Here is a 22436-nt window from a genome sequence, read left to right on the forward strand (position 1 = left end):
ATATGTGAAATGCAGTAATCTATTATCGTATTATATTTTGTACCTTAGTCAATAATTTATTGTTTTTATTATCAAGTATTATTTTCTTTTATTTAATTTATAGCTATAATATTTATCTGTGGCATGTGAATTGTTCTATAGTCTATGAAATAGTACGTCTCGCTTCATCAAAAATAAGAGCATCTGACTCCAGAAATTTTGGTTATTTCGTCATTTAGTTATCCGGAAAATTAACTTTCGAAAATGTCAGACTGGGATACTGTTACTATTCTTCGAAAAAAACCTCCTAAGGCGTCAGCCTTAAAAACAGAACAAGCAGTCAATGCGGCTCGTCGTCAAGGCTTACCAGTAGACACCCAACAAAAATATGGTGCGGGAACTAATAAACAACATGGTACTACTAAAAATACTGCAAAATTGGATAGAGAGACTGAAGAATTGCGACACGATAAGATACCACTCGATTTAGGGAAATTAATAATGCAAGGTCGACAATCCAAAGGCATGAGTCAAAAAGATTTAGCTACAAAAATATGTGAAAAACCTCAGATTGTTAATGACTATGAAGCCGGTCGAGGCATACCGAACAATATAGTACTTGGCAAAATCGAAAGGGCAATTGGAATAAAACTTCGTGGAAAAGATCGTGGCCAACCGCTACAGCCTCCTGGAGGAAAGAAATAACGGATTCCCTGGGAGGCGAAGACTTAACTCCAATGTGTTTATTGCATAATATTTCTCATATTTTTTTCCGTTAAATGGGTTTTATCATATTAAACTAAGTCATGTATATGATATTATATGATGTAAGCATTTATTTTCTTTTGTGTGGGTTCTGGAAAGTTCTCTTTAGATGTTACCATCGTGAAAAAGTTACTAATATGCAGCGATTATAAAATGCGGATGTGATATGCAATAAAATAGTTTATTTATGACTGATTTGTTTTGTTTTATATCGTGTTGAAATTTCTAAAACTAAATTATCAATACATTAGTAAATTCTTAGGTAAATATAAAAAGTATAAACATTGCAAAAAAATGTTTACAAATAAATTATGAAGTTTCAATTATTAATACATTTTGTCTAGTTTTTATAGTATAATGCCAACATGGTTTAAAATTACATTAAGAACGCAATATAAGCAAAGAAAATAGAACCTTTTCTGCGTAATTAGAAAATAGATTAATGACACAAAGATTTTATCACAAATAAAATTAAATTATGAATGAAGCATCTTCATTGTGAATGACAACAGTGTAAACCGTATTTCGTAGTGGGTATAGTAATTTGTACACATTACATTACAACCACTATTGTATATTATCAATTCAATTTCATTATCTATGCCGCGCGCGGCATGCTTTTCTACATTGACAGTTGACATGTCATGTGTGTTTACAAATTATGAAATATCATAATCACTGTAAAGAGTTAATAACTTGATAATCCTTGGTTATAATTAAAACCAAAACTTTATAATCATAAATAATTCCTTCGTGTGTTTTTCATACTACTTGATTCTAGCAAAATGATTTGTTCTATACTGGTACAATCAAAGCGCTATAATTAAAGAACAGAAAGTACCACATTATTGGCCTAAAGCCCTTATCTAAAAAACAGACTAATAAATTAAATATGATGTTTTATATTAATTGGCGAGTTATATAAAAAAATATTACAATTAAAAATTACTACATAACTGAATTGTCCAATTCTATGATATAAATTGATTTATAAAATGGAAGACACCACTGAAGAGGAGGAAATCTTAGTTTTCGCCGAGTTCGACGAACCTATTAACTTTGATAAATATAATAATATTCATGTTTTGGGTATAGATACGAAAAATCCAATATTTCAATTAGATGATACATTTTTTACAGGTAAGATGTGAATCATGTTCTTAAATTAGTCTTTAGATTCATTTTTCGTTTCTCATTTAATAGAGTAGGTAGCGAGAACCTAATGATATGATATATTGTTAATAGACACTATTTAGTTGAGTCCAGTGACACTGTAAAGACCATCCCAGGTCAACAGTATAGCCCATTTAAGAAAAAATATATAGTAAAGTAGTGTGTACAGAGTTTTTTTTAGTACAATGATACCTTATAACACATTTAATTTCCAATATATAATATATTTCAGGTACCTTTGAAAACCCTTTAGGCACATACATGTTTTTTGATGAAGACCCTTCACCAAAGTCTTCTGATCCACTGTTTGATAAGTTACCAGAAAAAAGTTTAAAATTCCTTTGTAAGACTAGTAAATTGATAAAAGTAGAACAAGCCTACATAACACCAAAAGAAGGAAAACAAGGCAAGTCAATAAAGAATAAACTTTAATAATCTTGTTCTCACTTTATCTTTTAAAGCTAGTTAATAAATTTCTGTATATTTACAGGACAAGAACATAGTGAGGTACATAAAACAAAATCTGATGATATTAAATTACCTGATTTCAAAAACATACAAGATGCATTAGACAAATTTAAAAAAGAATGGAATTCTGAAACAGATACAAATCAAAATCTTGAACAGGTTTAATACTGGGATATAGTGATATTCTCTAAATGAATAAATATTATCTAAAAATATTTCTTTTAATATTTTTTATTTTAATTTATATATCATTTTCTTCAGATGCTTCATTAACCCAATGTTACAATATAAAATAATAATATATAAAGTACTATATTATTAATTCACTTAACTCAAGAATATTAGTAACAATGTTTAGTTGTAATATTAAATATTAGATTATATTATTACAGTATTGTTGATGAGTTGTAGTCATTGTAAACAAAGAAAAATCTTAGAGGCCGTTGTGGAGCAGTTGCACAAGAGTACAACTGTAAACGCGACGGTTGTGTGTTCGATAAATAATTCATTTCCCACTCCGAGAAATGAATTATTTATAAATATTTTCAATTCTTCGTTCTGGAAAAGAAGCAAAGCGCGGCGTTGAATTCCACTACTCAATACCTCGAAAATTAGGTGGTAAATAGGGAATGGGTCTTAGCACAATGTTCACACTGCTATATGCGTACTATATACAGCTGACGCTGAAAATACAAAGGAAAATCTGTAAGAATTAAAAAGCACAAATAACTAAATCATGATTTATAATATAAATGCTCATAAAATAAAATCTACCAGGTCAAACTAAATATATATTTTTTGGGGATTAAATAGCTTCATCAAACGATAATACTTTGCGTCGTGCAGTTGGATAAAAAAGTATCCCGTAAATAGGTACAGAAATACCATTTACGCTGATACATACAAAAAAGTACCAACCGAATTCAGAATCTTCCATTTTGAAGTGGGTTAAAAATGGAATATCAATATGAAAAATCAATTAAAACTTCAATGCAAGTAAAATCGATTGTTTTTGATCGAGTCAAATGCAATATGAACATCACTACTTAAATTGTCAAAACCAAAAGTGAAATGATTGGGGAATTATTATAGCTTATGGTCAGTGATTCACAGAAGATGCCAATAATAAAATTCTCTCCAGGGAAATTACCTATAAGGATACAATTGACCATATTCTAGTTATACCCGTCATTTACAGTTTGCAGTTCGTGTTCTGCAACTGTGGATTAAGTACATAGTATAAAAAAATATATATTTTTTATTCAACTTTCTATGGTAAGTTACTACCAGTAACATGTTAACTATTATTTAATTTATTTGGAAATAGAATATTATTTATTTATTTTCTTTTTCAGCTTTCAATCTCTGTGTAAAATGGAAGTAAACGATTATAAAATTAACATTAACACTACTGAAGCGATGTTTAAAAAAATCAACAGAATTCATATAAAAATGAAGAAGAAAGAAAAGAAAGAAAATACTGCTATAGTGTTTTCAGTGTTAGAAAAATTTATTACTTTATTGAGAACCAGTGACAAGCTTTTTAATAGCTTAAATCCAAATCTTGATTTTTTAGGCAGTTATTTTGATGGATTACGTGTTGGTCATCCAAATGAGTATGATATCAATGTCATTTTGAAATTTCCTGTTAATTACAAAAAGATAAAATTGGACTCAACTAATTGTCTTCATGACTATACATCTGTTATAATGCCATCAGAATTTCGGAGATTGTTAAAAAAAGATGAAGGATCTAGTACAGATTTTTTTAAAACACAATTGTGGTGTAATAAAGAATACAAATTATCGATTTTTAAATTCCGGGCATGGATGCATAGTATAGTTGACCATGTTTTAAGTAAGATGCCAATGGAAGATGGAAAGAGAGTCATAACTATAAATAAGAAAGTAAAGTATAGGATATTTAAAAAAATATCTGGCCCAGCTGTAACATTGACCATTATGAAGGAAGATGATAGTATTATTGATGTTGATTTAGTACCAACACTAAAATTCAATCTGCCTCAAAAGCCAATTAATTCCAAAGTTTGTTTTGATAAAGTAGAGGAGACAAAAATAAATACATATTTTGTAGTGCCTAAACCAAATGGTGATGAATTTAGCTGGAGACTAACATTCCCATTTCAAGAAAGATATTATATAAAAGATAGAAATAATTTAAAAAGTGCATTGAGAATTGTTAAGCATTTTAGAGACATACAAGATTTTACAAAACTATGTAGCTATTTTATTAAAGTTTTATTTTTATGGGAATGTGCAAATACAGATGATATGTATTGGGCAAACAATTCTTTATCTAATTTAGTTTTTAATATGTTATATAAACTTAAACACTGCTTAGCTAATAGAAATATTAAAAATTTCTGGTGTCCAGATCACAATATTATAGAAAAGATTAAACCAAAGACCTGTGAATGTTGGCATAATCGGCTGAGTTATATTCTAAATGACATAAAATTTAAGCATCATAATGATCCTTTCAAGATACAACAATATTTTTCCAAGCAGCAATGTGAACTTGTAAACAATAATAAGAAATGATATTTTTAAGGGTTTTTATTTTAAAAGTTTTAAACTATCAAAATAAAATAAAGTTTACTAATACAATAATAAAAAGAAGCAAGATATTTTGACTTCAAAAATGTAGATGTACACAAGCACTTGCAAAATTAATTGTATAAGTACATGTACACGTAAATATAAGTTAAATGACCTAGTTAAAAAATATCTATTAAAGTTTTTAGTTTACATTATAATGATCCATCTAAATATTTTTAATATAAAATGATAAATTTAATTGAACTCCTTGGTACTTTTATTGTTTTTTATACTATTTAAATTAAAAAATCAGCTTTGCGGAATATCCCGCACATAGTAGGGTAGGTAGAGGGAACCTGGTATTAGACCATTCCCCATTTTCCGCCGAAGTCTGCAGTAATTGTGTGTTAAGAGGTGGAAATCAACGTTGCGTTTTGCCTCGACCAGAGCGAAGAAATGAAAACATAAATTTAAGCCTATATCTAAATGTAGAAATTGTCTAATATCATACAAAAATTACAAGGTGGAAGCAGCTTTGCTTTCCGCTTTCGTCGTTCAAAAAAATTTGCCAAGATTCGATTCGATTGCGAACAGATTAAACGTAGGACTTATATTCATATCATGATTTATATCCATACTATATTACGTGTGATGCAGCTATGAATAGATACCAGTAACCAGTAACGTAAACATCTACTACTACAAAAATACTTACTATTTTTCAATATAAAAAAAAACCAGAACGAGAAAGGGATATCTTGTTCTATTTTGCGCAATTACCTATATGCGCATTTCACTCAACATTTCACGCAACAACATTCCACTTCTCCGCCTTTACTACGATTCGGTTTCGTGAATGAGACATGTGCATGTCCCTTGATGGTAGGTCCTCCTCCGGATCCTTAACAAATAACGTTTTATTTTACAATGATAATTTTATCCATTATTGTGTTTGAAAAAATATGCCACATTTGATTTTAATCAAACAAAAAAGATTTTGACAAAAATGAGTGATTTTTTATTGTATAAAGCTCTTATAGAATAGGTAAAACCGTGCATTCATTTAAAGTGATGCAGATAAAAATACTCTGTATAGTATAATATGTTCCTTGAATATTGGTCATATAAAAAAGATACTTCTATTCATAAATATATAGTTTGTTTACAGTATCGTCCCTCACTTGTTTCATTCCTTGAGCTAAGCAATATCTACATAACCATTTTTTGGAAAAGAATGAATGTTATAATAAAAAATGGTGTTATTCATATTAAACATTGTAATAAAAATATATCTTATGACAAATAATGCAAATAAGTTACCATTAAAAATAACTACAAAGTAAAAATTTTGATTGTCTATGCTACACATATCCGCCATTTTATTTGTATCGCCATTTCATTTATTTTGTGAGATGGAGAATTACAGATTTCAAAGTGAGATAGAAACAATATAATCATATCCTCGAAATTAGTGATTTATCTTTATTTACTTACTATTAAATAATCGAGGTAAGATTGACCGAATTGTTTTTCATGTTATATGTGTTTCGAGACCTATTTTAGGTTCTTAAGGCCAATCATTTATTAAACAGACTCAAAGAAATTAACAATGGCGACTGTAGTTTACTTGAAGCGCGTCTATAGATAGTCCGTCATCCTTTTCTTACATTATATCGACACTATTTACGGAGACACTGCTTTCATCGGACGAATGATCTTTTTACGAGTAGAGGAGACTGATAAGATACATTTCCCGTTGCCTTCGCACTGTATGTTTTGGGAGTTTCTCTTTCGTGTATATACATTTAGCCGCGCTTTTAATTTTTTTTTGTTTATATCCGTCGGACAATATTATTATTTATTTAAAATGCATTTTTATTTACAGATTACTATATTAGATATTTAAGTTATATTTAAGACTGATGAGTGTGAAACTTGTATAAAATGTTCACTACTAATGCGGTACAAGCCGGCTCTGTCCCAACTCTTCAATACCAAGAGCACCCTCAAAAATCTCAAGGCAAAAATATAGAAAATGTTCAACAAAAAACTCAACAAACACAACAGGTACAAAGCTTGTGGGTAGTCCTTAAATTATTTATTTTTGAATTATTATTATAATTAATATTATGTTGCAGGAGTTCCCTACATTTTGCTATACAACAAATGTTAACATGATTGGTAAAATTGGTACTGGTGCCACTGGTAGTGCAGGAGGTGTTACAGGCGGTGTTAATATAGCACAACTGACAACTAGTGATGATAAAACATGTTATATAGCTCAACCATTCTCATACAACTATGCTTTGGTTAATCAAATGCAAATAGCACCAAATGGACTACAGAATACAATATCAAATATTAGTTTTAAATGTGATGTGTGTGGACTTATGTTTGGTCATCTTACATTACTTAATGCTCATAAAAGGATACATTCTCAAGACACAGGTAATTGTTTATTTTATATTTGTGTTTATAAAATAAATATAATATATCTACCACCTTTAGAACTCTGTTTTTTCTATTAAATTATATATTAGCCAAGGCCAGTCATGAATAGAAAAAAAAATTGTAAAAAAAAACATGAATAAATACAATATTATATTGTTGGTGGACTCAATTACTTGCACAATAATTTATTTAATTAATTAATTGGTTAACACCTATTTATAATTACGCTAGGCTGGAGCAGTCAAGGCGAGTGTTGATTTATTGGACAGGGTACCCTTAAGCCTACATCTGTGGTCGCCACTGCTCTATGCTCCACCTTATTTAGAGACCGTGGGAAAATATTAAGTTAACTACCATCCTCTTCTGATGTGTTAACACTTCTGATTTCTAACAATATTATAATTTCAATATTAGAATTATACTATATTGACCAATGTTTTTTATATTACAGATAACAATATAACTGTAGTAGCGACAGGCGTAAGTACAGCAAATGAAGTAGCGATGCCACCTCATATACAAATTCTATCATCGGATCCAAGTGATCAACAGCAACATCATGTACAAATCCAAGAAAGTAAGTGGGATCTGGGAAACTTGTAAGACTAGCTGTGGCTGCAACTACTTTATTTATAAAATGTTATTTATGAATTGACAGAAGACAATTCTTTTTTTAATTTGCCATCACTAAAAGTTCTAAAATGTTCACAAACAAACAACTAGAAAAGAGCTGATAATTCAATCAATTGAATATATTTATTTTCTTGAATCAAGACTGACAAATAGCAAGTTTTATTTTAAGTATATTATAATAAATATTTTTTAATGTCGCTAAAATTCAACAGTTATGGTATGTTAAGATTGTTCTCGCAAACATTGACTCGACTTGAAGGCTAAAATGCTGATCAATAGTACATATAACTGATTTTCTTATTATTCTATTAAGAACACTGCATAAATTGTCTTAGATAAATATTTAGTTGTCTCTATGCAACATTTTTGATTGAGGTGGTGTTATATTACAGACAAATGAATGAACACAGACACTATAGTCTTAAATTATCTATAACTATTAAATTATATTTTAACTTTCTTCTGACATTTTCAAATTTTGACTCATATTTTAATTATATATTATGTTAACAGTAATTGTATAATTATGAAACTTTCGTATTGTACAACTTCACTTGTTCCATAAAAAAATTAATTTATATTATTGTATAACTATAATTAATTATTATTTCACAGCTAAACCAGTAGTTCTTGACAAAGTACAGAAATGTATAACGTGTGGTGGTCCCATAACTAACAATCCAAAAAGAAAAGGTCCGAAACTTATAAGATGTGAAAACTGTATAGCTCAAGACTCAGTGGAACAAAGAAACAATCAAAGTAAGCATGTATAAGTATATATGTTTTTTTTATCTTTTATTACATCTTCAGTTTATTTATACTTTTATTGGGAAAGCCCATTTATTGAGATCCTCCTGGACTATCTATATACAAAAATATTTTTTGATTTGAACTAGTTGTTCCTGAGATGAGGGTGTTCAACCAAACTAACTTCAGTTTTATAATATCAGAATGAATTTAAAATGAGTTACATAGAATAAAAATATAAAATGAAATGTAATGAATATTTTACTAAAAAAATATTGTACAGATTTAGTTATATAAATAGTATAATTTTAGAAATATCTGATTATTGGGAGCTTGTGTATTGTCAAGTTTATATTATAAATTTATATTTTATTTTTAAATTTTTGCGATTATTTATATCTTCTTTTTATTACAGTAAATTCAACACAAATATTTGTAGCCACAGAAAATAATGTGAAATTTGAAGTTGGTGGAGTGAGTGGGGTGCAGAACACATCGGATTCTTTAGCATCTACAACAAATAATCAGCAGCAACCAACACAACAGAAACCATGTTAGTTTTTTTTTTGCTTTACACTGTATTCCTCATAAAGCAGGGTTAGGCAGAGGGAATTTTGTGTTAGACACTCAGTTCTTCACTTTCCGCACATATTTCGAAACATTGCGTGTATTGTGGCAGAACTCAACGCCATGCTTTCTCTTCACACTAGAGTGATAAAATTATTTATTCATCCGATTTGAAATTAAACCGACAATCGTCACGTTTACAGTCCGATAATGGTAAGACTGCTGCAAACCTTTTCAATTCATTATTATAACAAGCTTAAATACCTTTGTTTATTTAGTTATAAAATGGGATTTTATTTATAAAATAATTATTAAACTTAGCTACCTAGCACTTTGTACATATTTTTCAGTTATGTGTATAAAAAAATGTATTTCAAATATTTTTACATTGCAGTACCTGGACATCATCCTGTGAAAAAAAGAAATTTAGCATCTGTTACCAAGTGTCAAAACTGCAATGGCTCTGGCATAGTTTTTGTAGGTGGAAATAAGAATAAAAATAACCAAGCAAATGCAGATAAACCATTTCATTGTAATATTTGTGGTGGTTCCTTTTCAAGATACTCATCATTATGGTCTCATAAAAAACTACATTCCGGTGAAAAAAATTTCAAATGTGGCATATGTGGGATTGCATTCGCAAAAGCTGTATATCTTAAAAATCATTCTAGAATTCACACTGGAGAAAAACCTTACAGGTATATAAGTAATATATAGTTTGTTAAATATAGTTTAAAAGTAAATTCAGTTTATATGGGTTTGAGACTAACTTATCTATTTGTAATAGGTAAATCAAACTATAACATTGAAATATTATTGATATACATTATTAATGTGTTGAATACTAATGTACAATTTAGTATAGTCTCTAATCCCAATGATTTCATAAATCCAGCCCTATATTTTAACACCCTCTGATAAAAAAATCATAGAAACAGGAAGGCAAGTTGTTTAATTTAAGCAAGGACTTAATTATGCACAATAATATATACCAATTAAGAATTGACGATAATTCTGCACCCTCTGGTTCATTAAGTATAGTAAGAGATTAGTGAGACTGTGTTATTGTTATCTATCATAGATACATTATAATCACTGTATATTTTAAGCCCACCATTGTAAACATAACTTTTCAACTGTTTTTTTACTATTTTCTTATATGTGCAATAAAGAATATAATATATTTAGGGTGACCTAAATTTTTCTAGATTACAGATACATTAAATTCATAATTCCTTCCTAAAGATCAATGTTTATAATGAAAAATATTGCTAATGACTCTATATGACAAAAATCTTAAAATATACAATTAAGATTTCCTAGGTAATAAGCTATTAGAAAAGGTTTAGTTTAGTTTATTAAAGAACAAAGTTAATTTTAAAATTCAAAGTTTTGAAATTTTTAAGTACATAACAGTCACCATGGTGACGTAATACAGCCTTGTAAACAAAATGTCAACTGATGAACAATACCTTTGTGTAAAGGTTACTTTTATTACTTATCAATACTTCTGGGTTTGTTTACAAGACCAACTGACGTCACAAAAAAGCAACGTGGCGTCAAAGTTTCCATCGTCGCGCGAAATATAAAAAAAATTAAATCCATTAAATTATGTGGTACATTTAATTAAAAAAACATGTTTTACATACTTTCCAAAGATAGATGTAGTACTCTTTTATATTTGTTAACAGATGTCAAACCTGTGGTATGCAGTTTTCACAGTCGCCACATTTGAAAAATCATGAAAGAACACATTCAGGAGAGAAACCATATGTTTGTGAGGTAAAACTATACTGTGGATATATTTTAAAATTATTAATTATTTTTAATAACTTTTAAAAGAATTGGATCGGATATAATATCCCTACTAAGTAAAGATAATAAAAGAAATATTTAAGGAATTATTGATACTTATAAAAAAATTAAGTACTTAATGCTTGTGTTACGTAGGTATGCGACAAAGGCTTCGCCAGACATGCAACGTTATGGAATCACCGGCGGATCCACACGGGCGAGAAACCTTATAAGTTAGTATAAATATAAACTTGCACATTATATTTGTTGGAGTATTTCAAAAATAAGTTACTTGTTACATGAAATATTTTATTTTGACATGATATCATTTATCACTTCTTCTTGTAATTAAGAAAATTGAGGGGCTGACCTTTACATGAAAAACCATTTTTTATATATTTAATTCATATATATATATTTAATATAAGTATTTTATTTTTTTAGTTTCACACTGTTTGACATAGACAGGAGACGAGCTTCGCGATGTATCCCGCGCACAGCAGAGTAGACAGACCTTGTGTTAAGACACTCCGTTCCCCAGGAGACAGAGCAGAATAAAGTGTTAAGACATTGCGTTCCTTACTTTCCTCCTAAATTTCGACACATTATGTGTTTAGTGATGAAATTCAAGGCCGCTTTGTCATTTTACCATAGCGAGCGAATGAAAATAATACATTCCCCTGAATGAGAATCAAGCCCACTACCGTCGAGCTTAGAGTCAGACAGTTACACTGCTCCACAATGGCTCCTAAAAATATTTTTAACATATATAATATTTAAATAAATACGTATGTATGTATTAATATGATCAGGTGCGACACATGCGGTTCGGCGTTCAGTCAAGCGGCTCACCTCAAGAACCACGCGAAAGTGCATTCCGGCGAGAAACCCTTTAAATGTGATATCTGTACTGCGGCCTTCGCGGACAGATTCGCTTTAAAAAGACATCGAGGGATACACGACAAATATGGTATTGATATTTGGAAATTTTAAAAAAAGTAGTGTAGAACTTGAATCTTATTGTATAAACATCATAATTTTATAATTAAATTAAAATGTAGTATCTTTTGCTAAATATTAATAATAATAACATATCTAATAAAATCTATAATTTTTAACTTGATGATTAATCGGAAATTACTTTTTTTTTTATTTTTAGGTCAAACTGCACCATTGCCTTCTAGATTACAACAGAACCAACAAGAACAAGTATCTCAACAGACAAATAATGAACAGCAACAGAATACGCAAAATACTGTCGAAATGGAACACACCAATGAACAAACTATGAATTAGTACTTTCTTTAAGTTAAATATTTATACCCCACCCGCACTGTAAGATTTAACAATAATTTATCGAAACTGTAAATATGTTTATTTGTTCATTTAATAATGAATGTGTTGCATAGAAACCATTGGAATAAAAAAAACTAAACCTTTCACAATTGTACTTGCTTGAGGTACAAAGAAAAATAAATAAATACACTAGCTACATTAATTGGTAATATGGCCGTTGGGAGTATTTTTCAATTATCATTAGTATTATGTTAGGCACCTCAAAAAATAAATATTGCAACTACGACAGACACTGCCAGTAAAATTAAGTGTGAGAGAGTAAGAAAATAAATGTACCGATTTATTTTTATATTTTTAGTGTCAATATGTACTTCATGCATATGTATATGGACAGGCCTTTATATAGGGACTGGTCACTTGGGCTCATATATTATATTAATAATAGGATTATTATTGGCTGTGGAACTAGGGGTGTTTATTACGTGAATCAATATCAAATGAAACTATGACCTATTGTAACATTTGTTCTCACACATGTATATATTGTTTATTATTGTGGGTAGATTAGAGCAAAAGGTGATTAAGTGAATTAGATAAATTAAAACCAAGTTATTATTAAGGATTTACTTAAATGTAAATAATGTTGTAATATTTTTTTTACATTATCGATACGAAATTTAGTTATATTGGTGTATTTCATAAGATGTTACTAAAGCTTATGGAAAGAAGGAAAGCGGGATGCATCAAAGTGATGCTTTACATGTTAGACCTAATTTTATAATAATTACGATCCATATACATAGTAAAGCAAAATAGAAACTTCACTTTGTTTGATTTACCACATCAATCCTAAAACCAGATTATGTGTATTTTTTTTATTATTAAATAAATTGAAAGACTAAAGGTGAAAGATTAATGGAATCTTTAGTTTGAACAATTAACAATATTTAAAAATACATTTAAATTGATCTTTTTTTGGAACTATAACATTAACTGGAAAAAATATAAGTGCAATGATTAATTATTCTATTTTAAGAGTTAATAGATATTTAAAAACAGTCTTAGTTTAAATAGCTTTATTTCATTATGTATTGTATAACTTAAAAAAAGAATGGAATTATAGTTTATTCATAAACCCAGTTTTCGTTAGCAGGGGACCATCCAACGACTTCTTTTTCGGAAAACCAGAGATCAATTTCCTTTTTAGCGGATTCTACACTGTCAGAGCCATGGATGATGTTGCGGCCGACTTGAATGCAAAGGTCACCACGGATTGTGCCGGGTTGGGAGTCAGCGGGATTGGTAGCGCCAAGCATTTGACGGCCGGTTTTCACTGAGTTGAGCCCTTCCCATACCATGGGTACAACGGGGCCGGAACTCATGTATTTCACTAGGCCAGGGAAGAAGGGGCGTGAAGCGAGATCGCTGTAGTGGTTTTGCAGAAGTTCTTCAGATGGCCACACGAATTTGAGAGCTACTAATTTGAAGCCTTTCTTCTCGAACCTTTGGATGATTTCGCCGACCAGACCACGTTGCACGCCGTCAGGTTTGATCATGATGAAAGTTCTTTCACGCTGTTCAGCCATGGTGATCAGAGATTCTTAGAGGCCGTAGGTTATACACACGTTTAACGTGTGATATTAAGAAAAGAAATGAACGAAGACAGATAGCAGCCGGTCAATGACAAAGAAAAGGAAAAGGAAATGACATAAGATTTGTCATAGATTGTTGCCAGTCTTAAATATAATAAATAATAAAATATTACATTGTAAATAGATACCAAAAAAAAAGAAAGGAAACCAGGAAAATGTTTTGATCATAATATCTAATGTTTTTTTTAAATGTTTATCTTTTTTTTTCAAAAACAAAACTTATTATACTGGAAGACTGTATTTACGTAAAGGTACAAGAAAGTAGGTTTGAATGAAATACGAATTATTTAAGAACTTGTTTATTGTATCGGCGATTAATGTAAGATTAAAATTTATTATATATATATATTTTAATCTTACATTCTCAACTTTTTCACGATTTAGTCGGTTTTAATAAATGCCCCGTCCCGAGACCCTCAGGAAAAAAGGCATTCACTATATTTTTATTAAAACAAATAAACCCCCCCACACCTTGTTAAGTTAGTAATAAATAAATAAATCAATTTAATACATATGTTCAAATAAAATACTTTTAAATTTGTGTCGGTTGTGGGTTTCATTTCAGAAATATGTGAATTTGTGTGTGTGTGGATGATGACTACGTGTCCGCTATTGATGATTGCTGTGGTTGCGTTACGAAAACGGTGTCTCCAAGAACTTTACTAATTATGGTAGAGGAGTGTAACATGCATCTAATGTGTGCATCTAATTTATCGCAGTACCGCTGAAGCAATATATATATATATCGAGGAAATTATTTAAATGTGCAATTTTATTATATTTGAGGTAAATAAAGACGCGAAAGAGGTTAATAGTACACACGTATAAATAGAAAAATGTATGGGGTTATTAGAAATGATAATGTTTCAATAGAAACGAAAAGGGAGTAAATAGAAAAACTGTCTTTTTTCCGGTCTGACACAACTTTTAACGGTTGCTTTATGGTGTTTATTATATTATACTGTCAATTTGTATGTCTTAAATTAATTAAAACACCCAATTTGTAAGTTTTAAATTAAAATAATTTAAATTTAAATAAAAAGATCCAATTTTCAAAATATGGGATAAATTTACTGTCGTCATTTATTTAAATAAATATGGAAACTTAACTTTTTATGTAACTGCAGGGAAATGGTTTTTAACATGATAAAATTAAAGATTAGATTATTTAAAATTAACAAAATGGACTAATATACATTTAAATTTAACACTTGCAAGGAAAATTGTTTTGTTATGAAAAGTGTATTGTACAATATTAAGTTTGAAATTCAAAAGCATGAACTTGAAATATACCTATTTAATAAGTAAAAAATATGACAATTAAATATCAGCTCCTATAAAAACAATCAACAGTATGATCATTCACCAATCCACAAGCTTGTATAAATGCATAACAAATAGTTGAACCTACAAATTTATATCCTCGTTTCTTTAAACACTTTGACAATTCAATAGAGACATCTGTTTGAGTAGGTATTTCTTTATTAGTCTTCCAGTTATTAATTATAGGTTTTTGATCAACAAAGTTCCATACAAATTGAGAAAATTCTTCACCATTCTTTTGCATTTCAATGTAACATTTTGCATTATTTACTATTGATTCTATTTTACCTCTGTGTCTGACTATATCGGAATTTGATAACAACTGTTGTATTTCCATATTATCCATTTGAGAAATTTTGAGAGGATCAAAATTGTGAAAGTGTTTTCTATAATTATTTCTTTTGCGTAAAATTGTTATCCATGACAAACCAGCTTGTTGTCCTTCTAAGCAAATCATTTCAAAAAGTTTAATGTCATCATATTGCGGCTTACCCCACTCGTTATCATGATATTTTATATAAATTGGATCTGGTGTTAACCAAGAACATCTTATAATATTTTCGTCCATTGTAACATGTTACCAAATATTTTTAGTTATTCAATTAGATGTCGCATTTGGATAAAAAAAATAAAGCAATTATTATTAATTGTACGCTGCTACTTTTATATATACTCGCTTAAAACATTTATTAATATGACATTAGACGAGATATCAGTTACAGTATATAACTTTAAAATAATCTTTAGTTGACACCCACGCCTTTTAAGTAACTTAAAAACATTTACAGTGATGTATTCCCATGCCATAAACTGTTGAATATTATAAATTTGAAATATTTGAATCACAAAAACAACTTGAAATGATAACAAGCAAGCTTTTCGAAATCAATTCTGTTATTTAAATGTTTGACATTGACAGATAAATACAGATATAAAAAAATGTTGTGTTTGTTTCAGTTTCACGCATTTTTATACATAAAGTAGACTAGGTTAGTTAATAGGTAGGTCTGGTAGGTACCGTAGTTATTGATAACAAATTCAGACCAGTCGTGGCACAGGCGTGTAACCGTAAGCTCGACTTGATTCGGTTGTGGGTTCGATTTCTAAAAAAAGTTTTGAGTTTGGCCTCTCATCTCAACACGCAATGCCTCTTCTCGTTTAATGGGATTCTCGGGTACCCGGGAACCTAGTGTTAAGATCCTCAATTTCTCATTAAGCTGTCATATATGTAAAATCGGCTAATTAAGTCATCCATAAATATGACCTTTGTAAGAACTATAAAGTTTGTATTCCATTACTAATGAAATAAAAAATAATGATATATATGAATACTACTGTACCAATTTTTTTTTAAAGAAAATACTTTGCTTACAGTCACATGCTTGAGACTGTAATTGTGTTGTTGAATTGTGTTCCAACAATATCTCATTCACAAATATCAAATCAATAACCTGTTTTTTTAAAACAACACAATCCATTGTTAACTACTTTAATTGTCGTTGCAGCTTGATTTTTAATTATTATTTATTTATAAAACTAACAGTAGGTATTTAGATGTAACCAAAATGTAACGAAGAACACTTTTTTATATCATACATATATTATTTTTATTTTGTAATTATTAATCGTACAAACTTGGTTTATTTATGTTTAGGTAGCCCGTACATATTAACCATTTAGGCCCCCCGTATACTCTCGCTAGCTTGGATTGGTGATTACATCTATGTGCTTTAATATATCTCCTTGTATCGGGTCCACTTATAAAATTTTTCAAAACACTCGAATTGCTTTCATTTAAAGTTCCATCTGAAAGTTTTTGTAAAAATGCCATGTACTCCGGTTTCAATAGTTCATTAGAAACACGATTCATCTGAAATTAAAAATAAAATAAAATAGATCCTATATCAAAACGAATTTTGAAGGACACTAGTGAATAAATATTTTTAGTATTACGGTTTTTACGAGGATGCTTATACACTACTAGCTAATCCATATAGAAAAAATACTTAAATAATTTAATAAAAATATGATAAAACGTAATTCGTAAAGCGTGCACACAAATTTTGAACTTAAGTTGGTCAAATTACGAAGATGTTTTTAGAACATTCTATCGAATTCTAATTTAAAATTCAGAATAATAGATGCAGTATAAACACTTCTAAATATTTGTTTTAATAGTTCTAAAAGGTTGACGTCTCATATTTAAAATGATCCGATTAAAATTATGATTTTTTTACTTTTTTTTATTATAAAATATTGAATGTACTTACTACAATCTTTAATTGTTCATCAGTTAGTGGAGTTGTTAAAGGTCCTAAAAGTAAAACGCTGCTATTTTTATCGAGGCTCTCTGGGTTCACTAGAAGTATATCATCATTTTCTTTGCTTTTCACTTCCTCATTTAAAATTAGAAACATAAATTCATTGTTACTTTGGTCTTTTGTGTCCGTCTTTTGCGTTTTATCCACTGTTGATTTAATAATAGTATTTAAAAGACCAATATGAGGTTCAATTGTTTTGGGGTGTATTTTGTTTGTTGGAGCCTTGCAGCATAATTTTTTTAATTGAGCTACGAGAATATCGAACAAAAGCTCCCTTTTCTGGTCATTTAACACTTCACCTTCGCCTTGCCGTGGTCGGCTATATAAAAGATTATGAAGTTTTTTTAGTGCTAAGAAATTGGCAGTAGGTTTTTGATTTTGCGGGAGTACTTCCTTGTGATCTAATTTGAAAAATGCTTGTAAGCCTTTATTGTTATCTGAGAATGCTTTCTCTTGCTTATTTTGAGCATTCTTTATAGTTTTACCTCCAAGTGCTATGTTGGCAACATCGCTAATGTCGTAAGTTTCTTTTAAAGGTTGAGTATTAAGTAATTTTACAAGCTCTTCGTCGTTTAATTTTGATAAAATATATGCTGTGTCGTTTCCTGTAATTAATTTATATTTTAATATTAACAAAAAATATTTATAACTTTACTGATTTGAAGCGTTTATTTACCATGATTATTTATCACTATAGATTTTGGTAAATCTTTTTCTTTCGGCAAATAACCTTTAGATTCTATAAATTCCACGATATCGCTCTCAGGATCGTTATTGTTCAAGCCGAAAGAACTTTTCTCCATTGACATACATTGCGTATTAAAAATCTAAAAATATTGTTGCATATATTATCGAAATAGCTTACTTATATAAAAAACAGAAATCTTTTTAGCTTTAAGTTGTATCCCGCACACTGCAGTGGTAGGAACGTAGAAACTTAGTGATAGGACACTGCGATCCCGTTACAACTATTCCGTTCCTCACTTTTTACATACGAAGAATTTTGGAAGCTTTGGTTGCTGAGTAGGGGGACTCATTGTCGCGCCTTACTAGAAATAACTGAAAATATCAAATACTTAATTTTCTTAAGTAGGAATCAAACCCACACAAACTCTCGCGTTTATGGGCACAGACAGTCACACGCCTGCCTGTGCCCATGCACCACACTGGGCCTCAAAATCATTTCACCATTAAAATACCTTAAATTACTTACACATATAAAAATTATCAGTATCGTAAAATTTCGATGCATTATTATTACATTATGTTGACGACTACACATAGCTAATATCACGGATGAATGGAGGCAATTAAGTTCAATGTTCATAAAAAGATTTATGCCACTAAGTTTGTTTACAAAAAAAATCGTAAAATAAGAAGTCGTAAAGATTTTGTTTAGAATGGTAATGATATCTTTGCAAAAAGTAAAGTAAACTACACTACATATTCCATTTACTTACTTACTTCAACAAAATACTTTTGAATTGGTAAGGTATTATTCGGGCAGCTTCAGTTTTTCTCGCATAGCAGGGTAGGAGGAACCTATTGTCAAGACATTCCGTTCGCTCTTTCCGTCGCACTTTCCATCCAGTTTTGAAGACATTTCGTGTGGCGTGGAGGGGTTAAACGCCGTACTTTATCTGCGAGAGCGGGGAAATGAAAATAATTTAAATATCCCACGGGAGGAGATCGCGCTCTTGATGTTCTTTCAAACGTTGCGCTACTGCGTCATGACGGCCTCAAGAATAATGCTAATATTTAATGTCTAATAATGCTAATAGTACCACTACCATGCAAGTAGCACGGTCGGCACGTTACGACACGGGTTTTCAGCTGATGAGTCGTGGTCGTTCCGAAGTTAATCTTTTTGAATTGTATACTCTCAAAAAGAATAATAAAAAATAAGAAGAATTCGAAAATCAGCAGCTGGACCGTACTGTAAATACACCTTTTAATATTCTTATGAGATTACAACTTTCACCCGTTTCAGTGGTATTGCTGGAAGTAAATGAAAATAATTTAAATATAATAGTCTACTCTCCAAATAAACCCTTACGATGGCACGAAGACGCTAAGATACAGATATGTCATTTTAGTATTTTTGCATGCTTAAAATTGCTGAGTTTATGGATTTTTTGGTTTATTTGTTCTTCGAGCGGTCTACATAAAAACTGACAGTAAGAACGGAACTGATCTGTCTTATCTATTTTTATATATGATGAAAATTATAGCGATGGAGAATTAAGATGTTTTACACATTTATACTCTTATATTTTCAAAATTTGGCAGTAGAAATATTTTAAACTAATAAAATAAATGTACACTATTAGAGTATATTTGAGAATATATACTACTAGTGGGCCCGGACGCGGCTACGCCCGCGAAATTATAAGCCTAAATAATTAAAATAAGTTAAAAAATAATAATAAGTGATTATTAATGTGAATAGATTTATTATTAGAAAAAATATCTGAGTAACCGAAATTAACAAACAAAAGAAGTAAAAGTAACTAAAGGAAATTCTTAATATTAGAAAAAGTACCTAAAGTTAGCTGCGCGCGCGTACTAAACATTTTTCTATATTAAATAATTATTAATTTTTACGAACAATATTAAATAAAATCCCAAATGATTAAAATTACGATATTTTAAGTGTATAACATCGGTATAGATAACCGAACTGTGATAAATTAAATATAAGCAGCAAATAATTACATAAAAAATAATAGTAATTCGAAAATATATAAAAAATTACAAAATCATCAAAGTCATCTGCCCGTTCGCGTCGGTCATACTATACCACTCGTAGGCTAGGTCATTTGGAATCAGTGACATCTTAATTATTTATTAGAATGTTGTACAGTAAACTATAATTTCCATCAAGATGAAATGCTAAAAGTGACTATTATATTTATTTTCATAAGGATGAATATCAAATTATAGAAATCATCTAATTTTTGTTAATGTATACAAATCTATATCGGCGCGCGCCATGTACGCGTTAAGCAAACTCACTTTGGGTGACGTTTTCTTAAAACAACAAACTTTGCAAGCCGTTGCTTAGCAACGCGTAGAGACGATTGTTATTAACATGGCGGAATAAATTGCATGTCAAATTAATTATTTTAATATAATGGTATATATCGAAAATATTACAAATATGAGAAAAAAAAGTATCCTATGTTCATCCCGAGACCCTCAAGTATCTCTATATGTGTATTTTATCACAATAGAATTAGCGGTTTGGCCCTGATTGCGTAAAAGATAGACAGACAGACAGACAGACAGACAGACAGACAGAGTTACTTTCGAATTTATAATATAGGTATGGATAAACGAGTTCAGTACCTCGTAGTAGTAGTACGTAGTTATTGTAAAAACTTCCTAAATTACTTCATTAAAACATGCAGAATGTAAAAAAACTATTGCTGATAAATTACAGAAAAACTAACTTCACAGCGGCCACAACTCGTTGGCCGTACTCGGTACTGTAGATTCGTCAATCAATATTTTTGACTTTGACAGTGACATTTACAATAACAAAAATCCGACATTTTGTGAGTAAATGTGTTCTGTGATTTTGTGGATTGGGAATAGTGTAACGAATTTTTCTTTGATTTTTGAAGATATTTTCTGCGGAGTGAACAAAAACCATGAATATACCGTTTCCAATTTTATATCCTCGTTTGGTAGATCCTTCCTGGTTTAATCCCGATAGCCCTTGTGATGAAGACGCAGAATTAACGAGCATGGAACAAGCTCATCAACAATGGGTAAATGCAATTTTTCATAAATATTACTTTTTTAATTTCGACAGCATTTATAAGTAAGGAATGTTATAGTCAATATAATTGTTACAGCTAAATTCTATTGGACAACAATATACGAAACGAACACCACTAGGCAAAACTGATGCGGAGCCCATGGAAGAAGCCGATTCGGATGAAGAAGAAGGTATTGTTACTATTCTATACGAAATTTAATTTTATGTACGTAATTTTACATACCTACAAACATGTGTTGTTCACAGGTAATGATGAATCTGATGATTCAGAAGAATCTCATGATGAAGATGAAGAGGAAGACCTTCCTAGACATTCTCCAGCAAGAAATAATAATGAATTAGAGCCAGAATCATTGGAAGACGCAAATGAAAGTTCAGATTTAAATACTCCTGACCAAAGTGCGCTTTGGCCTATCCAGTATTAAATTTTTTTATATAAAGTATGTGTTGATTGTAAGTCTATATGTGAATTAGTTTGTGTAACCCATTAGGAGAGTAAATGTGATTTCACTAATATATTATTAATGCAAAATATGAGTTTTCTTATCTCAATTGTTTACCTTCATTCTTCTATCATTAAAAAGTAATATATTTTATTGTTTGACATTACAATATTTTAGAGGCCAGTTGTAGCGCATGGGCACAAGTGTGTGACAAATACGATAGGTTGTGGGTTCAATTCCCATTCGGAGACTCTTCATTTCTTCAATCTGGTGTCGAGACAACAAGTGCAGTGTTGAGTTCTGCCACTCAACATGTTAAGCCTTCAGAAATCGACGAAAGTGGGAACCAACTGTTTGTGTGTAATACTAGGCTTCCTCTGCCTACCCTACGGGATATAAGGGATGCATGAAGCTAAATTTTAAGCTGGACCTATTTTAAAATTTAATTACTAGCATATAAATGTTATCATGTAAATTGTTA

General features: G+C 30.0%; 7 protein-coding genes and 1 long non-coding RNA gene across 8 annotated transcripts; 5 read left to right on the plus strand and 3 right to left on the minus strand.

Moving 5' to 3' along the window:
* Window positions 1-132: 132 nt before the first annotated feature.
* On the plus strand, window positions 133-935 carry mbf1 (multiprotein bridging factor 1). Its single transcript, XM_085192931.1, has one exon. The coding sequence runs from the start codon at window positions 244-246 to the stop codon at window positions 682-684; it is 441 nt and encodes a 146-aa protein (XP_085049057.1). The 5' UTR covers window positions 133-243; the 3' UTR covers window positions 685-935.
* Window positions 936-1350: 415 nt separating this feature from the next.
* LOC146534704 (general transcription factor 3C polypeptide 6) lies at window positions 1351-2600 on the plus strand. The gene is made up of 3 exons (XM_085192929.1): window positions 1351-1884; window positions 2150-2323; window positions 2408-2600. Exons 1-3 carry the CDS (start codon window positions 1740-1742, stop codon window positions 2548-2550), a joined length of 462 nt encoding a protein of 153 aa, XP_085049055.1. The 5' UTR covers window positions 1351-1739; the 3' UTR covers window positions 2551-2600.
* On the minus strand, window positions 2144-6579 carry LOC146534705 (uncharacterized). The gene is made up of 3 exons (XR_014878426.1): window positions 6439-6579; window positions 5660-5845; window positions 2144-3068 (listed from the first exon to the last, which is right to left on the minus strand). It is a non-coding gene; the product is annotated as an uncharacterized LOC146534705 (long non-coding RNA).
* Window positions 3292-4956, plus strand: LOC146534706 (cyclic GMP-AMP synthase-like receptor). Its single transcript, XM_085192927.1, has 2 exons — window positions 3292-3660; window positions 3741-4956. The coding sequence occupies exon 2, from the start codon at window positions 3760-3762 to the stop codon at window positions 4945-4947; it is 1188 nt and encodes a 395-aa protein (XP_085049053.1). The 5' UTR covers window positions 3292-3660; window positions 3741-3759; the 3' UTR covers window positions 4948-4956.
* Window positions 6580-6716: 137 nt separating the features above from the next.
* On the plus strand, window positions 6717-13254 carry LOC146534707 (transcription factor Clamp-like). The gene is made up of 11 exons (XM_085192925.1): window positions 6717-6739; window positions 6830-7011; window positions 7083-7392; window positions 7847-7972; window positions 8644-8787; window positions 9191-9328; window positions 9737-10040; window positions 11034-11124; window positions 11293-11369; window positions 11949-12106; window positions 12296-13254. The coding sequence occupies exons 2-11, from the start codon at window positions 6889-6891 to the stop codon at window positions 12430-12432; spliced, it is 1608 nt and encodes a 535-aa protein (XP_085049051.1). The 5' UTR covers window positions 6717-6739; window positions 6830-6888; the 3' UTR covers window positions 12433-13254.
* Window positions 13255-13493: 239 nt separating this feature from the next.
* Window positions 13494-14018, minus strand: awd (nucleoside diphosphate kinase). The gene has a single exon (XM_085192930.1). It carries the CDS (start codon window positions 14016-14018, stop codon window positions 13557-13559), a length of 462 nt encoding a protein of 153 aa, XP_085049056.1. The 3' UTR covers window positions 13494-13556.
* Window positions 14019-17028: 3010 nt separating this feature from the next.
* On the minus strand, window positions 17029-18548 carry LOC146534709 (uncharacterized). The gene is made up of 3 exons (XM_085193282.1): window positions 18405-18548; window positions 17678-18333; window positions 17029-17277 (listed from the first exon to the last, which is right to left on the minus strand). Exons 1-3 carry the CDS (start codon window positions 18535-18537, stop codon window positions 17029-17031), a joined length of 1038 nt encoding a protein of 345 aa, XP_085049408.1. The 5' UTR covers window positions 18538-18548.
* Window positions 18549-21305: 2757 nt separating this feature from the next.
* LOC146534710 (uncharacterized) lies at window positions 21306-22044 on the plus strand. Its single transcript, XM_085192937.1, has 3 exons — window positions 21306-21501; window positions 21589-21682; window positions 21759-22044. Exons 1-3 carry the CDS (start codon window positions 21382-21384, stop codon window positions 21935-21937), a joined length of 393 nt encoding a protein of 130 aa, XP_085049063.1. The 5' UTR covers window positions 21306-21381; the 3' UTR covers window positions 21938-22044.
* The last annotated feature ends 392 nt before the right edge of the window (window positions 22045-22436 follow it).

Source organism: Heliconius melpomene, chromosome 11 (genome assembly GCF_056956725.1).
Source record: "Heliconius melpomene rosina isolate 202511_hmr_F chromosome 11, ASM5695672v1, whole genome shotgun sequence".
Taxonomy (NCBI): domain Eukaryota; kingdom Metazoa; phylum Arthropoda; class Insecta; order Lepidoptera; family Nymphalidae; genus Heliconius; species Heliconius melpomene.

Bases quoted from the DNA above. Each gene is read 5' to 3' on its own strand.
- LOC146534710 (XM_085192937.1), top strand. From the start codon at position 21,382: ATGAATATACCGTTTCCAATTTTATATCCTCGTTTGGTAGATCCTTCC. The intron at 21,502-21,588 runs GTAAATGCAATT...TAATTGTTACAG, and splicing joins AACAAGCTCATCAACAATGG to CTAAATTCTATTGGACAACA. The intron at 21,683-21,758 runs GTATTGTTACTA...TGTTGTTCACAG, and splicing joins CGATTCGGATGAAGAAGAAG to GTAATGATGAATCTGATGAT.
- LOC146534709 (XM_085193282.1), bottom strand. From the start codon at position 18,537: ATGTCAATGGAGAAAAGTTCTTTCGGCTTGAACAATAACGATCCTGAG. The intron at 18,334-18,404 runs GTAAATAAACGC...AATTAATTACAG, and splicing joins TATAGTGATAAATAATCATG to GAAACGACACAGCATATATT. The intron at 17,278-17,677 runs GTAAGTACATTC...TTTTAATTTCAG, and splicing joins ATGAACAATTAAAGATTGTA to ATGAATCGTGTTTCTAATGA.
- LOC146534704 (XM_085192929.1), top strand. From the start codon at position 1,740: ATGGAAGACACCACTGAAGAGGAGGAAATCTTAGTTTTCGCCGAGTTC. The intron at 1,885-2,149 runs GTAAGATGTGAA...AATATATTTCAG, and splicing joins AGATGATACATTTTTTACAG to GTACCTTTGAAAACCCTTTA. The intron at 2,324-2,407 runs GCAAGTCAATAA...GTATATTTACAG, and splicing joins ACCAAAAGAAGGAAAACAAG to GACAAGAACATAGTGAGGTA.
- awd (XM_085192930.1), bottom strand. From the start codon at position 14,018: ATGGCTGAACAGCGTGAAAGAACTTTCATCATGATCAAACCTGACGGC.
- LOC146534706 (XM_085192927.1), top strand. From the start codon at position 3,760: ATGGAAGTAAACGATTATAAAATTAACATTAACACTACTGAAGCGATG.
- mbf1 (XM_085192931.1), top strand. From the start codon at position 244: ATGTCAGACTGGGATACTGTTACTATTCTTCGAAAAAAACCTCCTAAG.
- LOC146534707 (XM_085192925.1), top strand. From the start codon at position 6,889: ATGTTCACTACTAATGCGGTACAAGCCGGCTCTGTCCCAACTCTTCAA. The intron at 7,012-7,082 runs GTACAAAGCTTG...ATTATGTTGCAG, and splicing joins AAACTCAACAAACACAACAG to GAGTTCCCTACATTTTGCTA. The intron at 9,329-9,736 runs GTTAGTTTTTTT...TTTACATTGCAG, and splicing joins ACCAACACAACAGAAACCAT to TACCTGGACATCATCCTGTG.